A 24,969-nucleotide genomic window follows, 5' to 3' on the forward strand; every position below is an offset into this window, starting at 1 on the left:
TACAAAATAAAAATCGTACACACATTCCCTTAGCATTTATTACATCACAGACACATATTGTTCTAAATTAAGTAAGTAAATATGAATTATGTTAGTACATATGCCAATAGAGGCACATTATTGTGTTGTAGAATGTCGTTACGCGCCATAAAGGTTTAGTCGCCCCGGCGCGCTTCAGCTTGTATAGTTACTGCCCTACCAGATGGCGTTGCGACTTGCGACACATAACAACACAGTAATGTCTCTGCAGCTTAATACTTCATAGTTTTAGGATGACTAATTTGTGATGATTTAAAAATTATGGCACAGGCATTCTTTGCCGTTTATAATATTATTAGACTTTGTGAAACATTAGCAAAAGGACTTAGCAAATAAATTCAAAAAAATTAGATCATTAACATCTAATAACCAATGTCATAGAAGACAACTGATAATAAATAATATAGGTAAAATCCTAAAATAATTTCTCGTAATTTCATAGTTTATTAACAGTTCAGTAAAATCCTTATTACACTTTTCTTTCAAGATAATACACATTTTTCTGTAAATGATCGTAATCTCAGATCTAATAATAAATAATTAAGTATATTTTCATAGTTATCACACAACCGACTCAAGATTTGTAGTTAGGTATTCCGATATGTATTGGCGTCACTCAGAAAAGCAGGTATTATTTAATTATTTTTATGGAATTATTGGAATGTCCTCTCATTTACCAACACAAAAAACACAAGTTCAATGTGTAAAGGTAATCCGAGAGTCTTAATCTAAACAAACTAATGCCAAAATAAATAATTTAATTAGAGCGTGATTGCTATCACAACATCTAATTATACAGTTCACAATCCAAATACCGAAAATATGCGATATCGCTCCGAATCTCGGAAGGAGACTGAACTAAAACCTTCAAAACACCCGTATTTATGCAAGTTCAATCTTGTTGGCCTCCTAGCAACAGATTGTATGACATCGAATGAGCCAAATATCGATTTTATCAAACTACCTGCATTAGGTAAATTAATAATTTTATATTATTTTTGACAACTCAAATCAATTTTTAAAAATAACCTTACAGTTCGGCCGTCCTGAATTTAACACGTCCTCGTGTTTCTAATCAATCTTGTCATGTCAGTCGCGGGCTTCCTTGCCCTAAGTTAAATCCAAATCATGGGCTATCCTGCCCTGCGTCAAATTATTAAAACCTACCCCTGAACTGCCGAACTCTCAGTTTTAATATCAAGTCAACAATAAATCCAAACGACTAACTTCTCATTCGATGTATACAAAATCTGAACCACTTATTGCAAATTACTTTCCACTTCACAAAAGACTAAATTATTAAAAAAAAACTAAAAATTTTAATCACCAAATCAAACTCAATAAAAATTTTAATCAAATGTGGGTTGTTTACAAAAAGATACCAAAGCGAAATTAAGACAACGTGAGACACGTCCCGCTTCTGAATTATTGGCGTCACTCAGAAAAGCAGGTATTATTTAATTATTTTTATGGAATTATTGGAATGTCCTCTCATTTACCAACACAAAAAACACAAGTTCAATGTGTAAAGGTAATCCGAGAGTCTTAATCTAAACAAACTAATGCCAAAATAAATAATTTAATTAGAGCGTGATTGCTATCACAACATCTAATTATACAGTTCACAATCCAAATACCGAAAATATGCGATATCGCTCCGAATCTCGGAAGGAGACTGAACTAAAACCTTCAAAACACCCGTATTTATGCAAGTTCAATCTTGTTGGCCTCCTAGCAACAGATTGTATGACATCGAATGAGCCAAATATCGATTTTATCAAACTACCTGCATTAGGTAAATTAATAATTTTATATTATTTTTGACAACTCAAATCAATTTTTAAAAATAACCTTACATATGAGATAATAATTATAGCTAAGCAGTATTATGATCAAATTCAGTCTTGATATTTTATCGCAGAATTTTCAAGTGCTTCACTGCATTGTACAGGTTGGCTTCACAACTGTAAAAACAAAATAATACATTAATAATTGTGTCGCAAAAATGCACAGAATTATTTTGGATCGTCTTGTCCAAGCAGATTCATATGAGTGTCATAAGTAACTATGTAATTATATTTGGGTACGCGGACGTTTTGGAGCGGAATTCCGCGGTCGTTTTTCTGCTCGCAGAAATCCACTAATTTGTCCCTGGTGTTAAATACCTAACATTAATAGCTGTCATGATGACAAGTACATGCTGTATGAGGAAGATTAAAAAACCGGTCAAGTGCGAGCCGGACTCGCACACTAAGGGTTCCGTACCATCGCACAAGATATACCTTACACTTTAATATAGAACACTGCAAGTTAATGACTGACTGCGCCATCTATTTAGTGAATTAATTTTTCTGTGAACACATTTTAATTTCTTTTTGTAATGTAAACTCAAATTCACGGGTTTCGGATTTTTTTCTTTATCTACTTGTATCATAAAACCTACCTACCTGCTTTTCATGATTCTAGGTCAACAGAAAGTACCCTATAGGTTTTCTTGACAGACACGACGGACCGGACAGACAGACAGACAGACAACAAAGTGATCCTATAAGGGTTCTTTTTTTCTTTTGAGGCACGGAACTCTAAAAAATCTAGAATAATTGTTTTACCTCGATTCTAGTTTCTGCGATAGCCTCTTCGTTCCGCAAGAGTTCGTGTTTAAGGCCATTTTTCTTTCTGGAAATAAATAAATGTTTAATGTTATTAATCGTCTGATACAACGCTATAAGAATCAGGCTTAATAAAATAATTGTTGGTCTCATGATTTTGCGGAATTGAATAGAAACACCATTTTAACCATTATAATTAGTAAAGGTTGTTTCTTACGGCTATACTCACGAATTTAGTCGATGTAAGCCCAACTAAAACTTTGAGTTTCTAACCCATCTTTGGTCCTTTTTCATAGGGAGTAGGGACTCAGCTCGCTACGCAACGCGGTTCCATCGACTAAATATTATATAATAACATATTATACTTATAATGTAAATCACTCACGATTGTTTAAACGTTAAAATAACCATTTGAACCACTTTACGAATTCAAATCATGCGAAAATAGCTAAGGAATAAATAACCTAAGCTGAGTACACCTAAGTACTTGTGCTTTTTATTGAAATACGTTAAGTAGTTCAGGGGCCTTACTACCATCGCTTATAGTAGTAATGTTTTATTATTGTTTTGACATTTTCATATGAAACTTGTATGAAATTGTCAAAACAATATTGAAACATTATTACTTTTAGCGGTGGTAGTAGGGCCCCAGGCGTAAATAAGTACCTACCTAATACCTAATCAAATAGTCACGTTTCGTAATATTATGAGGCACCGAGATCTGATTTACCTAAATCTGTTTTATCAAACTCAATATCTACCTAAATGTTTATAAAAAAAACTGGCCGAGTGCGAGTCAGACTCGCGCACCGAGGGTTCCGTAATTAAGTATTATTTTCTGACATTTTGCACCATACTCGTGCTATAAAACCTACCTATCTACCTGCCAAATTTCATGATTCTAGGTCAACGGAAAGTACCCTATAGGTTTTCTTGACAGACACGATAGACGGACAGATAGACAACAAAGGAATCCTATAAGGGTTCCGTTTTTCCTTTTGAGGTACGGAACCCTAAAAAAAGTTGAAATATTGATAAGGTATGTTAAAACAAGCTTTACCACAACCGTAATTCAAAAAGTATTCGGGAGAGTAAAGTAAAAAATAAAAAAAGGAAAAATAAACACCCGTCTGGAGGTTTACGTTCGCACTCCGGCGCTCCACAATGCGTTTCCGTCTCACTTGACCGCTTCCTACGCGCCCGCAGGAACAGCGTGTATCAAGTTACCTCTCAAGTCTCACAATTAAAGCTCTGGTCAAATACAACATGCGATGGCAACGACGCGCGATTACAATCTACCCAAAGCGTCTCCTAGCATCCTCGCCGACCTGGGTGGCCTGCTTGGATTTTGGAGTGACTCGGCAAGGACCTGCACCAGGAGTCTCACGTACAGCGGACAGAAGTGCGGAAAAGACCCAGGAATAAGTCTCCTACAAGTTGTATAGTGCGTGCAGTAGGCCAATCTGAAGTTGCAACATGGTGGTTTGCGCAGGTCCTAGACTAATAAATAAGCCCGACTGAGATCTGGTTTAGTACAATGCGCTACTACTACTTATTTCGCGGGCATTATTGGAACCTCACGCGCGCCGCTGCCGTTACGTCCTGCCTCGTCGCTGCTTTCGAGTTCGGCCAAACAAAAAGTGACGAAAAGGATAGATAAGTATTAAGCAAGTTACAGTGAAAGCACGCGTACGCGTGCACATTTTTGTATGTACTAGGAACTATATAAATCACATCACGTTTGAGAGCTTCGCAATAATATGAATGCCTTCACATCGTTTCTCGTTATACAACTTCAATGCGTTAGGCACGTTTCCGCCGCGCGTCGTCTGTGACTAAGCCTTTAGCCCGAGCTATGGCTTCGTGTTCATCGAGAAGCCACTAAATAAACGTTGGTCGTTACTCAAAAGCGTACTTAATAACAAAACTGTAAATAATATTGTGGACCAACGTTTATGGGAACCCCTGCGGAGATTTACAACATTGCCCTTTTATTAGGCAGGTAGGTACCACCTACCTTCAAACGTAACGTTACGATCACAAATCAGAAATCAAAAAGTTATTATTTAAACGTAAAAGCTACAATTTTCATCTTGATCAAGGCTGCCACCTCCTCGCCTCCTCGTTTCAATTCGAACCGCTTGGATATGGAACATCCTTCCAGGATCAACAAGTACTTACAAGTATATCCGTCTCCAGACGATGAGAGCCGTGTAAGCGAGCGCGACGATGCTGCAAGTGACTGCGACCATAATGCCCGCTGCCAACCCGATGGGCTCGCCACTCGCTGCCTCGGACTGCAGCCGCTGGGAGTCTTTGCGGACTGGTTCCTCAGCTGTATATGTGAAAAAACTAGAATTTAATAGGATATTACACCCACTACAGAAGATAAGAGACGTAATAACGATGTTCTTAATTTCTCAGGTAGATTGTAAAACCTCGTTTCTCACGTTTTCTGCCGGATCTTACCGAATTCTACCTAGCGCACCTTTTTTGTATTGCAAAAACGAACACAGTTTTAACCGTTTGAATGGTTTTTATCTACTCATTAGGTATAGGTATGCGTGTCTTTAGGATTTTAATCCTACCTAAGGAAGTAAGCAGATGAACTTGAAAACCCCAACAATAAATACCTACTTAAGTCGTTGTAGATATGGTTATAAATCTTTACCTTGAAGGAATTCCGCTTGCGAGTCAGGAATAATTGGAACAGCTACTTTGCCTTCTTCCGCGTCTTGGGGGAATGTGAGTAGATCTATGCGGTCCTGGCTTTCGTCCTTCGAATGGAGCATGTCGAATACCTCGGACCTGATAAATCATAACAAGAATTTAACAAAATTCCTAACTATAAGTACCTAAGTACCAAAGATTAGCGGTTTAACTGGATGTTCTGATGTTGTACCTATAGGAAATAAGGGGAACTAGGAAATACCTGGAAATATTTAAATATTACTTGGTCATATTGCCATGCCAAGTATATACTTTATAGGTACCTACTACCTACCTATACGACTATAGTCGTTCGTTAAACTTAAGGTTAATTTTGGTCAACCATTTGTAAGTAAATGATTGTAACTGATATCTCGTGTGGGTGTATTGTGTACGCTTCGTGTGAAATGATGGTGGCTTTATGTACCGCTATGCTGTAGGCAGTAAGTTCAACTTAACAATACTTTAAACACAAATTCGATGGTTAAGTAATGTGAGTGGTTTTAAAGCTAACGGTCTATCTAATTATAATAACTCTCGGCCCCTGGAAGCGAGAAGGTCACGCATGCTGTCTGCGTTGAATGTTGATCAGAGATTTACTGATGTTGATATTTACAAGATGTTGTAAAGAGATTTTATTTAAATTTTAACAACCTAGCGCAGTGTGCAGCGAGCACTGTGCTAGGAGGTATCAAGTTCGATTCTCGCTAAGGTCAATTTAGGATTTTATAGTTTCAGCACAAACGTCTGGGTTTAGGCCGCGGCTAGCGCACCCTAGCAGCAAAGACGTACCACCGGCACCAAGTGAGCATAGGTAGCGTCCTTCAGACTCCGTCTGCCGATAAGGTGCCTGATGTTCTCAAATGTCAATGGTATTGTGAAGCCTGACAATCCGCACTGAGCCAGCGGGATGCACTATGACCTTAATCCGTCTCATTCTGAGGGAAGACTTGTTTTCAGTAGTGGGACGATATATAGGCTCAAAATGAACATTTCTGTGCTTGCATAACTCGAATTTGTGTGACAGTCACCAGCGACTGCACACTCTTCCAACTCTGCTGACTCGTTTTGAACGAGATGTTTATTTGTTTTCAAAAACTTAGTTAAATACCTATCTAGGTATATGTTATCGTCTTTTATTGTTTAAACTATCGTGTGATATTCATTACTACATGATGCCCGCGACTTCATCAGCGTGAATTTTGATCTTGAAAATCCCGTGTGAACTCTTTGATTTTCAGAGATCAAAAGTAGCCAAGTTATGTGCTTCCCTGAGATTCAAGCTATCTCTATCTATACCAAATTTCATCGAAATCAGTTTAACTGTTGGACCGCAAAAAGCTAGCAGACGGACAGACACACTTTCGCATTTATAATATTATTAAGTACTTTACCTACGGATAAAATAAATGTCTGACGTAAACTCCTTGGCGCCGCGTCGGAGCTTTTTATATTCTAGGACTTTAATCTCACCTGCTAACTCCATCCTTATCGTCCACCAAGAGCTTCAGAAGAGTGGCATTGGCTTCTAAAGTCTTGTACCGACCATTGTCCTCTACCTCTTTCAACATGCTAGGCGGTGTGTTGTCTTGTGTCCTCGTGTCTTGGACCAAACTCTGACTGTGGCATGATCCGATACCTAGAACAATAAAATGAGCGACATTGAAAAAATAATAAATACTAGCTGACGCCCGCGACTTCGTCCGCGTAGATTTAGGTTTTTCGAAATCCCGTGGGAACTCTTTGGTTTTCCGGGATAAAAAGTAGCCTATGTGTTGATCCAGGACATTATCTATCTCTATTCCGAATTTCAGCCAAATCCGTCCAGTGGTTTTTGCGTGAAGGAGTAACAAACATACACACACACACACACACACACACATACAAACTTTCGCCTTTATAATGTTAGTGTGATTCCTTTATTTAGGACCATAACACAAACACAGTTCTGGTTTATTTTTCTTTCTTTCGTTTCGGATGTCTCCGTGGTTTCCGTTTTCGCATTGTGCCATATTTCTACAACGATTAATTATGAATAGGCATTATTCTAGGCAAGCACGCTCCACCTTTAATTTTCAGCAGGTCGTATTGCAGCAAGTGATAGTCTATAAAAAAAACAATACTTGTAATATGAAAAGACCTAACTCGCTGACTGACTCATAAACACTCTCCCAGCTCAAACCCTTACACACAGAAAGCTAATATTTTGTACAGAGTTTCCATTTGAAATGTAGACAAGGAATAAGGAATAAATAAATTCCCACGGGATCTCTATCACGAGTATAAAGATATAAAGACCTAAGCAAAAAGATCTGGGGAAAAGACGTAAGTATGCAAAATGTGTAGTCATAAAATTCCAGTACATGTATAGATAAAAATATAACGTCACTTTGTTGTGATTTTTCTCAGAAAAGTAATCAAGGTTATTATTTTGTCCTTAGTTGTAGCACAGTTTTACGATCTATAGCTACCTTCCTGATAAGTAGATATTTTATAACAATTTGTTACAGCCTGGCGCATTTCTTAGCGTACCTACCTAACTACATAATACTTCCTAAATTGAACTGCCTAGAAATCCAAACTGATAAGTGACGCAATTAACTACCCACCTATTTGATATTTTGGTTTCTATAAACATATCAGGAAGCTCTTATCACTAGACTAAGTGTATATTTATTCGAAATAGATAACATGATAAATGCAGACATCTTTGTGGCATAGAGAACCACTTAACTTATCCTAAAGTAAATATGTATTGGTGATGAACCAACCGAATATTTCAATTAGTGGGTCACACATACACTTATATTTACTAAGTGCTTTAACGTTTTAACGGTTCTGAACTTCTTAACTCCATAATTTTCACTGCAGCTACTCTAAAACTTATTCAGAGAATACTAACTAATAAACCATATGCTACGTTTAGTATAGAAATATGTATTTTTTATTCAAATAAATTTTTATAAGTGCAAACGCATCTACCGGTTCGAAATGCCTTTCTTACCGAGAAGACCCGCTAGAAACTCAGCGGTTGCTCTTTTTAAAGTTCGATTTACAGCAGATAGATATCTAGGTATCCAATACACAGGGCCTGGTTATCTCCAAGAATGTAAGTCTTGGGCATGACTACCCATATTATAAATGTGAAAGTGTGATTGTTTGTTAGTTTGTCTTTCAATCACGTCGCAACGGAGCACCGGATCGACGCGATTTTTTGGATGGGTACCTACAGTTAAAAACCTGGGCAGTGAAATAGGTTACTTATCCCGGAAAATCAAAGAGTTTCCACGAGATTTTTAAAAACCTAAATCCAAGCGGACGAAGTCGCAGACATTAGTTACTGTTAGTTGTTGCAGACAATGCTTTTAGAGTCTCGACTTACAAGTACCTACTGCGTCATTAAACTAGTACGTTTAACCGTTGTGTACCCACTAGACTAGTAACTCCGATTAGGGTTAGGTGTGGGGTAGAAGCATTCCGTTGTAGGTTTTTATTTATAGAGATAAAGTAGACCTTAATGTACGATCATATCTGGTGGTAACTGGTAAGTGATAGTGCAGACTAAGATTGAAAAGAGCAACTGCTGAGTTTCTTACTGGCTCTTCTAAGTAAAATCTGCTTATTGAATCGGCGGTGGTAGAGTCTCAGATGTAGCATATTAGTTGCCATACAGGATATTATGCACTGAAATAAATTTTATATTTATTTCAGTGCATAATATTATTTAATTAATAATAATATAATTATAATTTAATTATTATAATTATAATTATTTTATTATTATAATAATAAATAATTTTTTTCAGTGCATATTATTATTTATTAATTGATTATTGTTTTATATTTTTTATATTTAAGTATTTTTAACATTTGTGAAAATCTTTATGAAAATATTAAATAAATTTTGGATTTGATTTGATTTAGGTAGAATATACCTGGAATGAATTGGATGGATACCCAGGTTATATAGGTATCTCAGCAGTTATAAAATACATCGCGATTATATCTACTCGTTAAATTCAAATGTGACAATTATTCGTGATAAGCTCGCCGAATCTTACAGTGGGTCAGGCTTTAACGTGCATATAACGGTTCTTCAAACCCGGTTCTTGGATCTTACGAAATTTCCTTATTATGTCTCATCACGGCATAATCCATAAGTATTAAAATGCGAAAGTATGTCTGTCTGTTACATAGGATATTAATATCATGAAAAAATCAAAGGATTCTTAAAAATCCTAAGACCTCAATAGTTCAACTTTTAAGGAGGCGTTCCTAACTTCTTGCTAAATTCGAAATGATGTAAATTCAAATCCTACTTGATAAACTATTATGCTACCTTTCCATATAACAAATTAATATCTAAGCTGATTTCCAATTCCGTGAATTTCGTGAATCTCGCTCGTAGATATGTAACTCTTATCCCAGTACAAGATTTAAAACACCTTTGTTCATGTTTTTTAAGTAGCTGGTAGGTACTAGGTAGGTAGTTAGGTACCCACTTACTATAAGCTCAAATCGAGGTTTAGAGAAATGACTCATTTCAATTTGCAATTTTTTAGATAGTTGGTGTAGGTAGCAGTGGCGAAATGTCCATGTAACCCGATTCCAATCGGCTTCCCTTTAAGAATTCGCAAAATATAACGTAAGCACTCACTACGTACTTAGTGACAAATGTAGGGCAAAAGTTCGATTATTATCATGCAGGCTACCAGAGTGAATGAAATTTACAAGTGTCAGGGAAAATCTATCATCAATAGAAAATAGCTTCGATAACCCGTAACCATCCCGGCTTACTACTTAGTATTCCATCTCCTTCATTTCCTTATGAAGCGAACTAAGTCTGTCTCACTCTACGGGTCGCCAATATGGAACCACCAATTAAAGTGGCCCCGGAACGAATACGAATTCGTCTCTCTGACAGGTCACAGGTCAGCTAAATATGGTTCATAAGCCGATGCTCACCGGCTTATCGTACCTCCAAATTAAATTTTTTATTTATACTACTATTTTAATATTTTGTTTTTAAGGGTGATTTAATACATTCGTTTACCTATTAATTATGATATTCTGATATTCTGTTAGGTCAGATCTTTTTTTGCTCCGGCTTCCCTTTTTCAGATCTGCACCCTTCGCCACTGGTAGGTAGGTACACCAAATTGAGATACGGTAACCTCCATAATTCAAAGTGAAAGCAACTTATGCTAGACATAGCACTTGTGACTTTTATTTATTGCTGTCTATGCGGCTGTACGCCAGAGAGAATATTATGCGATGAAAAAGTGAAGACGAGCTGGGAAGAAATCTGTAAGATAAATCCACCAGGGATTGTGCAATAAATAATAGGAAAATTGTGGAAAATAAACCACACAGATATTTTTTTAAGCTCATGTTTCTCGCATACTTCTGGTGACCACAAAGCTGTAACGATGACTTTGCAATGAAAGCTGATGGTATTCAAAAGCAGGTAGTCCGTCTTGTGGATAGTCCTAAACTAGCGTGTTCGAATCGAAAGCCTGGAGCATCGCAGAGACGTAAGCTCTCTTTCCATGGTTCTACTTTTATGATGGAGAGTATAGGTACTACAACCACCTGTTGTGCCAGAACTGTTTTCCACGCACATGGAAACTATGGAACCAACTCTCTTCAACGGTGTTCCCACTAGATTTTAACATGGGGTTATTCAAGGAGTAGAAAAACGAATTGCTGAAAAACCGGCAACGCATTGGTGGTTCCTCTGATGCTGCAAGTGCTCAGGGGCGGGTGCTCATAATATCAGGTGAGGTCCATCTGCTGGTTATTTATATTTTAAAAATCCATCGCTTCCCATCCTACCGGTGGAAGGGCAACCTTAATCAAGCCATGTCACGTCATGTTATATTAATGCGCGTTTAGAGTTAATTGGTCACGCAAGTGTGTACTCGTAAGTCTGTGTTACCCGTAATTTGTGCTGTCGTTACTGATTACCAAGCAGGAGACAGTTTCCGTGACTCGTTATTCATTAGCTGGCACCATTTCTACCTGTTCCAGCTAACTATAACTTGCCTTATATAGACGAAATAAATACATATTCGCTGCTCGTTTTCTAGATAATATCAAAGAAATATGTAGAGCATCAACATATTATATTATATTAGTACAGCCATCAATATTTAACTATGATAGGACTAGCTCGCGACTTTGTCCTCGTTGAACCGGTGGGAACTGTGATTCAGTCAGCTGACTAAGGGTTGAGGCAGAACTGCTTTTTTACCAATTTCATAATAGTGTAGTAAGTACGAGTAGGTAACTACCAGTAACTACCAAGTGTGACTGTTTACGTCTAGTTATTTGTACACGACGTAGAACAAAGCAAACTAGGCTGTCGAGCTTTGTTCTTTGGGAGGTGAACGTAAATGGCGATCTTGCGTTGTGTTGCAACTTGTATTGCATCCCGTTTGTTCGTAGTTCGCACGACACAGCTGCCGGAAGAGCGGGCGGCCATTGCTCAGCAGTTTCCGCGCAATCTGATCACTATCACATTGCCCATTCCTAAGATGATATTTTATCGCGTTGTGTTTTAGATATATCACAGTACTGTTTTGAACACTTTTACTTGTTAGATGGCACAGAAGGATTGCATTTTTGACTGTAAGATTTCAGTCTGAATACTAAGTAAGTAGGAAGGTGGGGGAAAGTAGGTAGGTACCTACCTACCTATTGCAGTTTTGAAGTCCAGCCCAGCTTATAGTCTGGTTGAGGAAAAGGAGAGTTATTTTAGTCATATCTATCTGAACACGTTTATCTAATATTTCAAAACGTTAAGCTGAGTCCCCATTAGACCATCCGATCATCCCATCACCGTCATATTATTATTACGATAGGAAAAATTGTGCTTTCCCGAATTTCCCCTTTAATTAAAAGCTCAATCATAAATTATAACTGTATTAGTACAGAATATAGTATAATATAGAGGATGAGGAAGGTGGAGGATCGTGTGTGGTGGCGCGCTCTCTGGAAGGCCTATGTGCAGCAGTGGACGCAAACAGGCTATTGATTGATTGATATACGTAGTATGTAGTTAGAACCACATAATAAACATCGCGGACGGTGGAATATTCCTATTTTAATTTTTAATAGAATATAATACTCTTTAAGGGCAGAATCACGCGAAGGACAAACCAGCAGAATGCCATAAGTATACTGTACCTACTCAAGCGAATGAGTAAACCTCGGCGTAAACGAACAGGTTTTGTTAAAACAAATATCAAAAGACCTTATAGAACGTAGCACTTGGAAAATCTTCCTTATCCGGCTGTGAATTAAAGTGGCCAATTATCACAATTGCCCAAACTAGTCTCCCTTTTATCTCGTCACTATATACTTACTAGGTAATGCTTTATATGGTAGAATAGAATCTAATTGAGAAAACGTTGTAGTCACTATTTAGCAAGATTTTATAAACTCGACCTACTACCTAATCTATACGTATAATGTTTGGAATATTTTCTTATTAGTTTTCTGATCGGTGGGATAAATAAGTTTGCTTGACTATGCCAAGGCTCACGGTCCAGGGCTTAGCGCTTTGTTGATGATGATGGGTAGTACATACCTGAATTTGAAAAAATGTACCTACTTACCTAATATTTTTATACAAATAAAAAACCAGCCAAGTGCTAGTCAGACTCGCGCACCGAGGGTTCCGTACTCGGATATTTTTTCGACATTTTGCACGATAAATCGAAAACTGTTGTATTCAAAAATAAATAAAAATCTATTTTAGAATGTACAGAAAGCCCTTTCATAATAATATGATACCTCACTTGATATAGTTATCTTACTTTGAAAATTGTACACATTTTAATTTTTTTTGTTATGTTATACAAATTCACGATTTTCGGATTTTTCCTTTACTTTTGCTATAACACCTAGTTACCTACCTGCCTTTCATGATTCTAGGTTATTGGGAAGTACCCTATATGTTTTCTTAACAGACACGACAGATGGACAGATAGACAGACCGACAGACAGATAGACAACGAAGTGGTCCTATAAGGGTTTCTTTTTTCTTTTGTGGTACGCAACCCTAAAAACAGAGTAAACAAAATCATCTTGGCGTTTGAGCTAATTATAATCTACATAGGTACAAATTAACTTGATTTATTTTCTACGTTATGTAGATATAATTAATGTCACATGTAGATAGAGAACGTAGATCTGTATGTATATCTATTATATTGACATCGAAAGTGGTTAAGATTTCTCGTCGCGCCAACATTTTTTTCCACTTAGAACTAACCAGAGTTTGACTTCAGTAGGGGTGACCATACTTCCATATTTCCAGGATAAGTTTGAATACGAATCTATTATTCGGTATTTTATTTGAAAAATTGAAAAACTTTATTTGTAGAGGTAGGGAAAAGTGAATTGTAATAAATAGGCGCATAAAAGTTTTTTTTTCTTATTTTTTTGCTTTATTTTGTAGTTTGTAATTTTGACTTTGACCCATTGACTTAATTATCATTTGTGAATTTAATATACATACTTAATTATGTATGTCCTTTAATACGCCCAAGTAGGCTCGGTCCAAAGCTGCGTAGCTACTAAGTAATATTTTATTTCTATGGTAACTATCTAAATTATATTGTTTTATTGAGAAAGCTTTGCACGTGTCCTGTATGATTTTAGTAAATTATGGTTATTGCAGTTGTAGTTAATGTTATATGTATGAGAGCTCACGTGCTAAGGAGAAAGGTATTTCATGTTGCAAACAATAATGACTGATTGGTCTTTTAGATTGTGAATCAGATGACTGCATTTTATTTAACGTTGGGAGAGTGTAGCTCTAAAATAAAACTGTGAATAATGACGATATTTTTCGACACCAAAATAGGTGTAGTACCTACCTACCCTATCACTTAAAAATTTGCCGTTTCAGTAATCGCAGAGTGATCTAGTAATGGGCTGTGTCTGTAACTTTGGTAATATAGAGTTCTAGAGGTACTACTTAGGCAAACTAATTCGAATTCAAAATTCAAATATATTTAAATCGTGGAAAATCCTACGTGATGACCTTACGGTTCGGAGGATAACAGTAATAGGTTAGATTTTTTTGGTAGGCAGTCGAAATCGTTTCAGTAATTTAGTATAAATGTATAAAAGTGTAAATCCAACATAGTTTTTTTCCACAGTTTGATAGTAGGTAATATAGTTGATAGTAATGTCTGAGTAGGTACTTATTTCTACTATATATTTATAGTAGCATTTCAGCTTTCTACGAAGTGTTAATGCATGTCTATAAATTAATTAGAAACTTATTGACAACATCGTGTTTTCTTGGTCACGAATAAGTACTTATTTAGAACGCCGCCGTTGGAGCCTCGCGTCTGTTACGTGATACGAAACGCTATACAGGCTGATATCGCGAAAATTGGGAAATTTCTTAAAAAATCCTTTCTTTTTTAGGGCTCCGTACCTCAAAAGGAAAAACGTCCGTCTGTCTGTCTGTCCGTCTGTCCGTCTGTCGTGTCTGTCAAGAAAACCTATATTGTACTTCCTGCTCACTTAGAACGGAAGTGGTACGAGACCTTTATATTACCTATGTTAGTCGAACTCGCACTTGACCGGACCGACACAAAGTGATCCTATAAGGGTTCCTTTTTTATTTGGAGATGTGGAACCCTAAAAACGGCCTCCCTGTATAAGCCAGTCTTTGGAACGCCTGGTCACGTTTTCAAAGGTAAGATATACGCAGCCATTGCATCGGAAAGGTCACCCTAAGGTAAATGGTTAAGGCGACTCTCATTCATTCGCCGTGTCTCCGTTATCCGCATGACTCACATACACAAAAACTCCATACTACAGATTAAATAGCACTTATGCATAAGAAAATACCTATTAGTCATCGCAGATAAGGGTTACTATCCTACTACTACGATCAACAAACATGATTATTGTCGAAACTGGACAGAGAGTTGTCAATATATTTCATTACTAGAGGAGATATCCTACATATTTTGTCTAACGGTTGTAACGGTAATCAATCCAAAAGTGTATAGACTAATCGGATTTTTTGCCATTCAATTGCTGGAACGTTTTTACCCGTTTGTTCTGCTCCTTAACCGTTGAGTTATTGAGGCTATATAAAAAAATCCGTTACGGCGATTTCCAAGTCGATGTTGTTTTTCCCATCTTTGTTTATAAAAAGTAATATTTTGTCACGGTACGGTAGGTAACGTCTAAAACTATGTTTAAAATTTTTAAGTATTCCCTGGCTTTCATTGTAGTCATTAGGTGGTCGATGGGGAGTAGCGTTTTTGACAGATGATGTATGACATTTGTGCTTCCCACTAAGGGTAGATTCCTCCGACATCAATGGTGCCTCCAGTAATATGACACCTCTGTACTCCAAAGACATACTAAGGTTGAAATCTATAGAGCGTACTTTGACTTTGCTCAGACTTAAGTTTCAGTTAAAACGAGAGAGATTTATGACAGTGATATAACTCTGTCTCGTTTTAACAGTGTCTCAAGTCCAAGCTAAGCCAAAGTGCGCTCTATAAATCTCAGCCTTAGTACCTACTCTCTAAGACGAAACAGTATGAATCACGTCCAAGATCTCACCTGGTTCTAGGAATGGAACACATTGTGGTATTGTGATTGTGATTATAATTAAAATGCAATTAGATTGTACCGGTGACCCGCGGTGAATGATGATATCGGCGCGGTGTCGGAAAATCGTTTGTTCAACGGGATGTGATGCAACTAATGAATATTAAAAGGAAAATCTGTGAATGCTCGGAATAAATAATAATTTGTGAATCGGAAAATTATTGTACACCAGTAACTTTAAGATACCCCGATGTTTGATGAGTCGACGATTTTACACCGAGTTTTCATCAGTCTCTACTCTACGCTCGTCTAGCGCAGTTTATGAAAAAACTTACGAACATAAATTCATACGAGGCAATAGTGAAAAACCTACAAAATCCATAGTCCACACGCGAAATCTCAATTCATAAGGACAAAGTTGCGGACATTATCTAGTACCTAGTAATTAGGTAGCTGTAGCTTACTGGTGATAAAGTTTGATGGCTAGGTCTTAGCATGCGAGTTACAAATTACGAGCACCTTGGGACGGTCTTCTGAGTTGAAATGCGCAAGTATGTCTAACTCTAAAGAGTAAATACACTAGTCATTAAAACACCATTACAACAATGGGGTCAAATACTTAGTTTTATCAGAGTCTTACCTAACGCAGCCACGATCACCAAACACAAGAACTGGTATTGCGCCATTGTCGCTTGGGCCTGAGAACAATGAATATCTATTATGTTAGGGTTACGATGAAAGTAGGTACCTAGGTAGATATTAATCAAACAATTTGGATTGCGTTTGCAAAATAATGGCAAGTTACATAATCATTCTTTCCTAAATTTTTGCAAAAACGCCTAAGTGCCGCGCATTTAAAAAAAAAAGAATATGAGTCATTTTTAATCATGACTAACATTCCCCTTTCCCCTCCAACTAAGCGTTAGGCTTGTTCTAGGAGTGGTTACGACAATAGTGCAACGGGTGGGGTTTGAACCTCCGACCTTTCGGATATCAGTCCGCTCCTATAACCGTTGAGCTATTGAGGCATTTTCACCTCTATTATGGTTTTGTTAGTACGTGATATTATTGTTAGTGGATAGTCCTATACGCTGTGCATATCACATCGTTTTCGCGTTTCTGTGGAAAGCTCCTAGGTATATAACCAACTGACTATATAGTCAGTTATACGTATTATACTTAACACTAGCTGATGCCCACGATTTCGTCCGCGTGGATTTAGATTTTGAAAAATCCCGTGGAAACTTTGATTTTCCGGGATGTTTTTCGGGATGAAAACTATCCTCTATGTTAACGAGTATCATCAGCTATTATAACTGTGCCAAATTAAATTCTAACCCGTGTTTAGTATTTTTAGCGTGATGCGCGCACTGACAGACAGATAGGCAGGGCAGACAGACAGAGAAAAATTCCAAAAATTTAGTTTTGTTGTATATCGATAATAATGTTTCCTTCGATTAAAATTTTCAAATCGTCCAGTTACAGTTTTATTATAATTTATTTATAAGTATAGATATGGATGTGCACCTATGTATCATTACATCTACTTACTCGTATCTTCACTATCTACTTCTATCTTATTTTTTACATTTTTATTCTACTTTTATAAGCTAGTTATGAATAGTATTTTAGTCTTTAGGTACCTACCTAGGTACTCTTAAAAGACTTACTACCTACCTAACCTATCCTAGTTTCTACAATAATTTGTTTTATTAGTTAGCTGTGGACTTTGTGTGGTATTTTGGATATACCTACCTACCTAACACAGGACCAATTGACAAAATCTTTATAACAATGCATTCGTAACTGATAGAACTTCAATCAAAATCGGTCCACTATAAAACGTGAAATTTAGGTGCCATATCATACGAGCCAAAGCTAGTTTTATTGGCACAGAGAGCACAGGTACATATTTTTTAAAACTCAATCTTAAAAGGAGAAGCTGACTGACTGACTGATTGACTGACTGACTGGCTGATTGACTAACTGGCTAATCTATGAACGCACAGCTCAAAATACTGAACAGATCGGGCTGAAATTTGGGACGCAGATAGCTATTATGATGCAGATATCCGCTAAGAAAGGATTTTTGAAAATTGAACCCCTAAGGGGTAAAATAGGGGTTTGATTGTGTAGATCTCGTGGACGAAGTTGCGGGTATAAGCTAGTCTTTAATAAGCGGACTTGCGTTTTTTAAGAACATGTACAGTCTATTTTTGAAGGACAACAAAAGAAAATAACAAGAGAAACAAAGAACAATATTATAGCTTAATCAGATATGTGTATAATATAGTTAGATAGGTATCTAAGTAAACAGGTTCCACACACCTTTACCAACAGGAGCTAAGTTTTTATTTATAATTTATATCCGTTTAATATTTATTGAAATATACGCGTAAATTCTTACCAGGCCGGTATCGCGTACTTTTGCGATAAAGAGAAACCAGTTTCCGAACAGGACGATGTTCTAAAAATACCAGGACTCGCCGGGATCCTACTCCGTTCACTTTGTAACTCAATTTATTTTCACTTGTTCTCACTTATTCCGAGTCAGTGAAACTGTCCGAGTCACTGGCCACTGGAGCGCGATACGTGCGCGAGCAGCTAAGTCTAGGGGCAGTCTGCGTCCGCGCACCCATCGATGAACCGCGAAATGCCGCTGACCTTTCCTTGTTCAGGAAACTGGAAATCCACGAAAAATCGTAGTTGCGGCATTCTCATCCATCAGTGAAGACTTCAATGTTCGATTCCGGATTCTGTGACTCAATAATTTATGGATTTGCTTCATCATAATTATTATTAATAGTAGGGCCAAGTTCGTAAAACTAAACATACCTGCTGTGAGCTTTACATAATAAATTATGATATTATATACCTACTAGGCTACTAGCTTTCAGAACTTATTTATCTAAGATGACCTAGGTACCTACCTACTACCTACATGCTAGGTCAGAACTTTAGTAGTTTCGAATCCAAACTTACAAACTTTACCTCTTTATAACATTAGTGTAGATTTCTTTTGAATGTTATTAATTTTCATTAGTAAAAATAAGTGGAAAAGTAAACTTAATTTATATTTATTTATTTACCATAAATCAATACAAAAATAAATATAGTTACCTATTTTAATAAAAAATTACACGCTGTTTCCTTGCGGACCTACTAATTTGTCCTACTAGTAGTAGAAGCCCAGTTCCTGGTGGTCATAAAATTATCAAAAAACGTTATCCAAACCACTCAAACGAGACAAAAAAATGCTGGAATCTACTTGGGTAGGTAGGTACCTACTTCTCGTGCTGGCAAGGTAGCAAGGCGAGCTAGGATTCTAGGAGGCTAACCGTGGATTCGAATAAGAGACAAAATGGAGACAAACGAAGAACCATTTATTAATTAAAATTTAAAAAAATAAGGTAGACCGTAAGTACGTACCTATGAAATCAATAATCATCAGGTGTATTTTGAACCTTAATTGATTTCTTATCAATATTTTATGAGACCTAATAATAATTAACTGATAAAACGTCTATAGTCTATACTATATACAATGATCATAAAATAATAGGAAGTCGTTTGGTATCAGCAGGAATCGAAGGGCAAGGACAGGGGCACTAAACTCGAACCATCTAGCATCATAAGCTACTAAGGTAGAACCTCATCATCAAACTTACTCCTAAGTCCTAGTAGGGGCCTTAGTTTATATTGTTTAAGCAAAGATTGCATCAAAGAGAGCAATAGCTCAACCGGTAAAGGAGTGGACTGAAAACCGACAGGTCGACGGTTCAAACCCCGCCCGTTGCACTATTGTCGTACCTACTCCTAGCACAAGCCTGACGCTTAGTTGGAGAGGAAAGGGGAATATTAGTCATTTAACATGGCTAATATTCTTAATTAAAAAAAAAAAAAAAAAAAAAAAAAAAAAAAAAAAAAAAAAAAAAAAAAAAAAGGCGAGCCATGATCCTCAAAATTGAGAAAACGACGCAGTAAGAAGTTATTTTATATCTTTTTATCATATCTAAAAGGACATTGAGGACTTTCGACACTAATGATCTGCCTACGTTAGAAGCAGGAATCTGATTGTCAGAAGCTGTAGCAAATTTTCCAAAATTGTCAATTCCAAATACCCCATGGTCTTTTTAAGTGCGGGCCTGACGCCCTGCGCCTAAGCATCAAACAAACTGCCATGCCGGTTTTGTGTTTAAATAATATCGCCTCGTATAAACACAGTTTTGTTGTTTCATTCTAGGTACGTCCATGCAATTTGCATGATGTGCTGGGTAGGCAAGACATCGTTAACCTTTGTTCACTTATTTTTAAAATATTTCAGCTTTAGGACTTATTGTAAGATTTAGTACCTAGGTAAGTAAAAATTTGCAAAGACGCACTAGTCTGGGTGTGATTCATCCAGGAATTAAATTATTGCTTTTCCTACATGGATAAAGAGTGTCGCAATGTAGTAATATATATTATAAGATATTAACAATAAATTTAATCCATGACAATAAAAACAATCTAATAAAGGAAGGTTATTTACATTGGACAATAAAACTATGTATAAAAATTGGTTTTGTAAAGATATAGTTTAGACAGGTATCAGTAAAGTGTTAAGGATGACCGGTTTTTTATTCATACTGTTGGTGGGTGTGTATCACGTTTCTTTTAGTTTTAAACGCACAAATACAATATTTAGTTAAGTATTGATGATTTTCCTAAACGAAAACTTTCACATAAACCTTGTTTTGACAATTAGATACGAATAAGTACAAAAAGAAAATAATCAGCTAAATTGTCTCAGGTCCCAACCGTTCTCAAGTGACGATCTTTCATACATGTGGCAATTCTTTTTTATTTATATAAGTACTTAGATTATTTATTTCCTTATTCTTAGCTTTTTTAAGACTCCCAACCTAGGAGCAGGTATGTATAACTAATAGGGGTATTGATTAGATTCTACGATTATTAAGATATTTAATGCTTTTATAAAATTTATAAGTACGTACCGTACATGCGTGTCTCGACACAAAAAAAAAAGTCTCAAAAGCTGAACGCCCGAGCTTTTGTGACTTTATTCGATTAGAAATGATCTCAATCCGAACTGACTTCATAGCTGGATTAAAGTGTATTGCAAGGATCTCAACAGAATACGGCCTTTTGTCTGGCAACACAAGACTGTTCGGATCGTCCGTCCGTGTTCTAACCTTCTTCCGTCCTCTGGTCTTGCGTTTCCTGGTGCGGAATTGCAACACCTTGGGAGTCCAACGCCTACCGGCTCTCCGATGTCCCTATGTCCCCCGTCCTTTGCCACTCTATTCAATGATGTAATTTATAAATATTTACCCCTTTTTACATATTTCTAGCTAGTTCTGCATTAGCAAAACCAGTGAATCGTATTCAGGACAATCTTCTTCGTTCCGTTCAGGCTCCGAATGCTGACAATAGCGTGAGAGTGGGTGTATCCGATATTAAATATTATAGCAAACAAGATCAAATCAGCAAATATTATCTATACACGAGGTTTGTACCTACTTGTATAATATAAGCAGTGGCGTGCTGTAGAGGCATAGAGACTCAGCTTCTCTAAGAAATCCATACTAATATTATAAATGCGAAAGTGTCTGTCTATCTGTCTGCTAGCTTTTCACGGCCCAACAGTTGAACCGATTTATTATGTTTGTTACAGAGGTAGCTTGAATCCCGGAAATTTGCATTAGCAACTTTTTATCCCGGAAAATCAAAGAGGTTCCCATGAGATTTTTAAAAAATCTAAATCCACGCGGACAAAGTCACGGGTATCATCTAGCATTTTATACTTATGTATTATGTTTGCCCTCCCTACTCCAGTCAAAGTTCATTTCGGCATCAGAGCCTGCTCAAAAGAGTTGTTTGAGCTGATTTTACTTCCCCTTATAATTTATTATATGCTAACCGTTTCAGACATAACCCTACATCAGCTCAGAGATTAGTGATAAACAATGCCAACAGTATCACTTCGTCCGAGTTCAATGTCAAGAACCCTGTTGTTGTGGTTATTCACGGCTATGTTGATAACACTAATTCTAGCTTTAACGGAGCTATAAGGGATGGTAAGCAATTAGATTTTGTAAAGAATATTAGCCATGCTAAATAAGACTAAATAATACCTATTGCCCTTTTCACTGTAATTACTGTACTTTATGAACGGAAAGAAGTTAGTTTAGCGCTCCCTATGTTACGTAATCTCATACAAATGAAAGAGACAGAAATCTCAGTAGGCGCTAACCATTACGAGTCACCAACGAATCACAAACGAAATTCTATGTTTTTTTCTAATTGAATTTCGAATGTTTTTTGAAAATATCTTGTGAATGGTTGTTATCTCAAAATGGTTAAGCTCACTAAGATTTTTGTCTCTATCATTTGTATGGGATTACGTAACAGAGAGAGTGCTATACTTACTAACTCTTTTCCGCGGATAGCTATTACGTTAGGACTTAGTTGGTTTAGAGACTGAATGCAACAGAATTAGCCACATTGCCACACTGCTAGGGTAGTAATAACTGTGCGGTAATGCTTATTTTTGTCGTCAAAGCGTAATGAGCCTGCTTTATCTTAGTTTTTATAGCGCTGATTTAAATCAACAAGCAATTATAAGTGTATTGAAAAAATATTACAGCGTATCTTCAAAAAAGTGATGTGAACATCATAATGGTGGACTGGAGTCCGGTAGCCAATGATCTGTACTGGGCGTCGGTTAAAGGTGTACCAAGGATTGGCCGCGGCCTGGCACAGTTCCTTAGCTTCCTAAACAAAGTCACTGGCGCCTCCTTTGGCAATATGCATCTGATTGGGTTCAGCCTGGGAGCTCATGTCGCCGGCATTGCTGGCAGGGAATTAAGTGGCAGCGTAGCACGTATTACTGGTGAGACCTAATTTATTTATCATTGGGTGTCCCTTTTTATAGTTGATGATGACTAGATAATTAAAAGTTTCTTCGTTTTGACCGAAAGCTCAAATATCAATTTTAATGGAACTTTTATACAAAAGTCCATCTCATTTTTATCGCCCCTAAATGTGAAACCAAAATTCCTCCTTAGCGATATAGAGTGCAAGAAACAAGAAGGGGCCTAGTAGGCTGCCCTACGGAACACCTTCATTATTTTACAAAAAACTATGCAATTTTTTATAGGATTAGATCCAGCTGGACCGCTGTGGTATGGTAATTCAAATTGTCTCAAACCATCTGATGCAGTATATGTAGAAGCTATACACTCCGACGCCAGTATTGTAGGCCTCGGTATTGTATTACCGGTAGCCGATGCCGACTTCTTCCCCAATGGAGGAACCAACCAACCTGGTTGCCACAACTTATTCTGTAACCACAACAGAGCATGGGAACTATTTGCTGCCACTGTAACTTTCAACAATCTGGTCGCCAACCGGTGTGCTAACATGATACAGGTTGCTACAAATAGCTGTCGTGGTGACAAACTGCATATGGGCAACGATGTCTTGAATAAGAGAGGGTAAGCATAATGAACCACTGAATACGGCTATGAAGTGTGCGCGACGGTAATGTGCCTGACGCATCTTGAAATTAGATAAATAGGAAACGAAATGAAGGAAGGAATATATATATAATTTTTGTGCGAGTGTCTCTGTTTATAACTTTTCACAGTAAGTAAGTACAGAGATAGCTTGCATCCCGGAAACGGATATATAGGCTACTTTTTATCCCAGAGAAGCAGAGTTTACACGATTTAAAAAAGTACCTAAATCCGCGGGCGTAGTTGCAGACATTATCTAGTTAGTAAACTATAAACTTTATTTCTAATTGGAATAAAACTTATTATCTGTTTACCATTTTATCTACAATCAAAAGTAATAAGGTACACTCTGGTATATCTGCCTAAATACTTAGTTAAATACTTCATGTGTCTTTTACCATGACTTCTCGGTCTTCTCGTGATCTACCTACACTAGAAAAACCATACAAACCATACTTATTCTATCCTATTCTATTCTTATTATTATTTTTTCTTACAGATCTGGATTATATCGAGTAGACACAAAAGCGGTGTATCCATTCTGATGTAATTTTTCATAAGGCCTTTAGCACCTTGCCCGAAACATGCAACCCGAATGGTATACCTAAGCTACGCTAAGAAAGAGGCCATGTTTTTGGTTTTATAGGCTCTGTCCTTCGTTTTACCCAAATCTTTTAATACTGCATAGATTTAAAAAAAAAACACGCAATTATGTTATTGTTTTTAAGCTGCGTTTGGTGTCCAATATTAAGCTGTTGTTATGTTTTATACTCCTTGTGTTGCAGATGTGTAATATTATATTGAATGCAATAAAATATTATAGATAAATTATTTTGTTTGTTAACAAAATATTCATAAGTAATAAATCCTTATGCACTCATTTAATAAACACAGTCTGTGTTACTACGTAACTACTAACTATGTACAAGTATGTACATTGTACGTGTATAACGTACCATGCCATCCATAATTTAAACTAATATTCACATTTGGTGGCAAATTGTTCTGAAATATTTAAAAAATCCGCGCCCGCCATAATTGTTTTGGAGCGAATACAAAGCGTTTCCGCTTTGCGCAAAGAGTATAATCACTACGCTTTGCGTTTCGTTTCGTCAAACTTTACTTATTATTTTATTACTTTTCGACAGCTATCCTATATCATTATCAATGACTATTCATAACGCTTTATATTTTATAAATTAAGTTTTGCAAAATGCAAGTGATCAATTTCTTTATAATTTTTATGCTATTAATAGTATAATAATATTAATAATATAATTTCCATTGAGCCATTCCACTCACAATGCTTAACACGTTCACAATGTTACCCGTGACGACGTATGGTTTATGACAGTTTCGAGTTCGAGACTGTCTATTACATAGACGTACAATTTTCGCTTCGCTCATTTATTATGTCTAAAATTCATGGTGACTTCGCCTGTGTTGGTGTTTGCTGGCGCGCGTGTTGTGCCTTTTTGGAGTGTTTTTTATTAAAAGTGGCT

General features: G+C 36.8%; 2 protein-coding genes across 3 annotated transcripts; one reads left to right on the top strand and one right to left on the bottom strand.

The window, feature by feature from the left end:
* Positions 1–20: 20 nt before the first annotated feature.
* Positions 21–18,586, bottom strand: LOC123867853. Of its 2 annotated transcripts, none has more exons than XM_045910154.1 (8): positions 18,369–18,586; positions 16,588–16,645; positions 6,831–6,996; positions 5,320–5,456; positions 4,830–4,983; positions 2,649–2,715; positions 1,900–2,003; positions 21–642 (listed from the first exon to the last, which is right to left on the bottom strand). In XM_045910154.1, the coding sequence occupies exons 2-7, from the start codon at positions 16,631–16,633 to the stop codon at positions 1,998–2,000; spliced, it is 576 nt and encodes a 191-aa protein (XP_045766110.1). In that variant the 5' UTR covers positions 16,634–16,645; positions 18,369–18,586; the 3' UTR covers positions 21–642; positions 1,900–1,997. The 2 variants fall into 2 exon arrangements, with proteins under 2 accessions (XP_045766110.1, XP_045766109.1); XM_045910153.1 differs by having other exon boundaries at positions 18,355–18,585.
* A 1,883-nt stretch (positions 18,587–20,469) lies between these two features.
* Positions 20,470–24,278, top strand: LOC123867848 (pancreatic triacylglycerol lipase-like). Its single transcript, XM_045910145.1, has 6 exons — positions 20,470–20,585; positions 21,302–21,458; positions 21,879–22,027; positions 22,597–22,842; positions 23,110–23,446; positions 23,967–24,278. The coding sequence occupies exons 1-6, from the start codon at positions 20,555–20,557 to the stop codon at positions 24,010–24,012; spliced, it is 966 nt and encodes a 321-aa protein (XP_045766101.1). The 5' UTR covers positions 20,470–20,554; the 3' UTR covers positions 24,013–24,278.
* Positions 24,279–24,969: the final 691 nt, after the last annotated feature.

Source organism: Maniola jurtina, chromosome 8 (assembly GCF_905333055.1).
Source record: "Maniola jurtina chromosome 8, ilManJurt1.1, whole genome shotgun sequence".
NCBI classification, from domain to species: Eukaryota; Metazoa; Arthropoda; class Insecta; order Lepidoptera; family Nymphalidae; genus Maniola; species Maniola jurtina.

Bases quoted from the DNA above. Each gene is read 5' to 3' on its own strand.
- LOC123867848 (XM_045910145.1), top strand. From the start codon at position 20,555: ATGACCGGTTTTTTATTCATACTGTTGGTGG. The intron at 21,459-21,878 runs GTTTGTACCTAC...TAACCGTTTCAG, and splicing joins AAATATTATCTATACACGAG to ACATAACCCTACATCAGCTC. The intron at 22,028-22,596 runs GTAAGCAATTAG...AAAATATTACAG, and splicing joins TAACGGAGCTATAAGGGATG to CGTATCTTCAAAAAAGTGAT.
- LOC123867853 (XM_045910154.1), bottom strand. From the start codon at position 16,633: ATGGCGCAATACCAGTTCTTGTGTTTGGTGATCGTGGCTGCGTTAG. The intron at 5,457-6,830 runs GTGAGATTAAAG...ATGATTTATCAG, and splicing joins GATAAGGATGGAGTTAGCAG to GTCCGAGGTATTCGACATGC. The intron at 2,716-4,829 runs GTAAGTACTTGT...ATTTATTTCCAG, and splicing joins GTCTGGAGACGGATATACTT to AAAGAAAAATGGCCTTAAAC.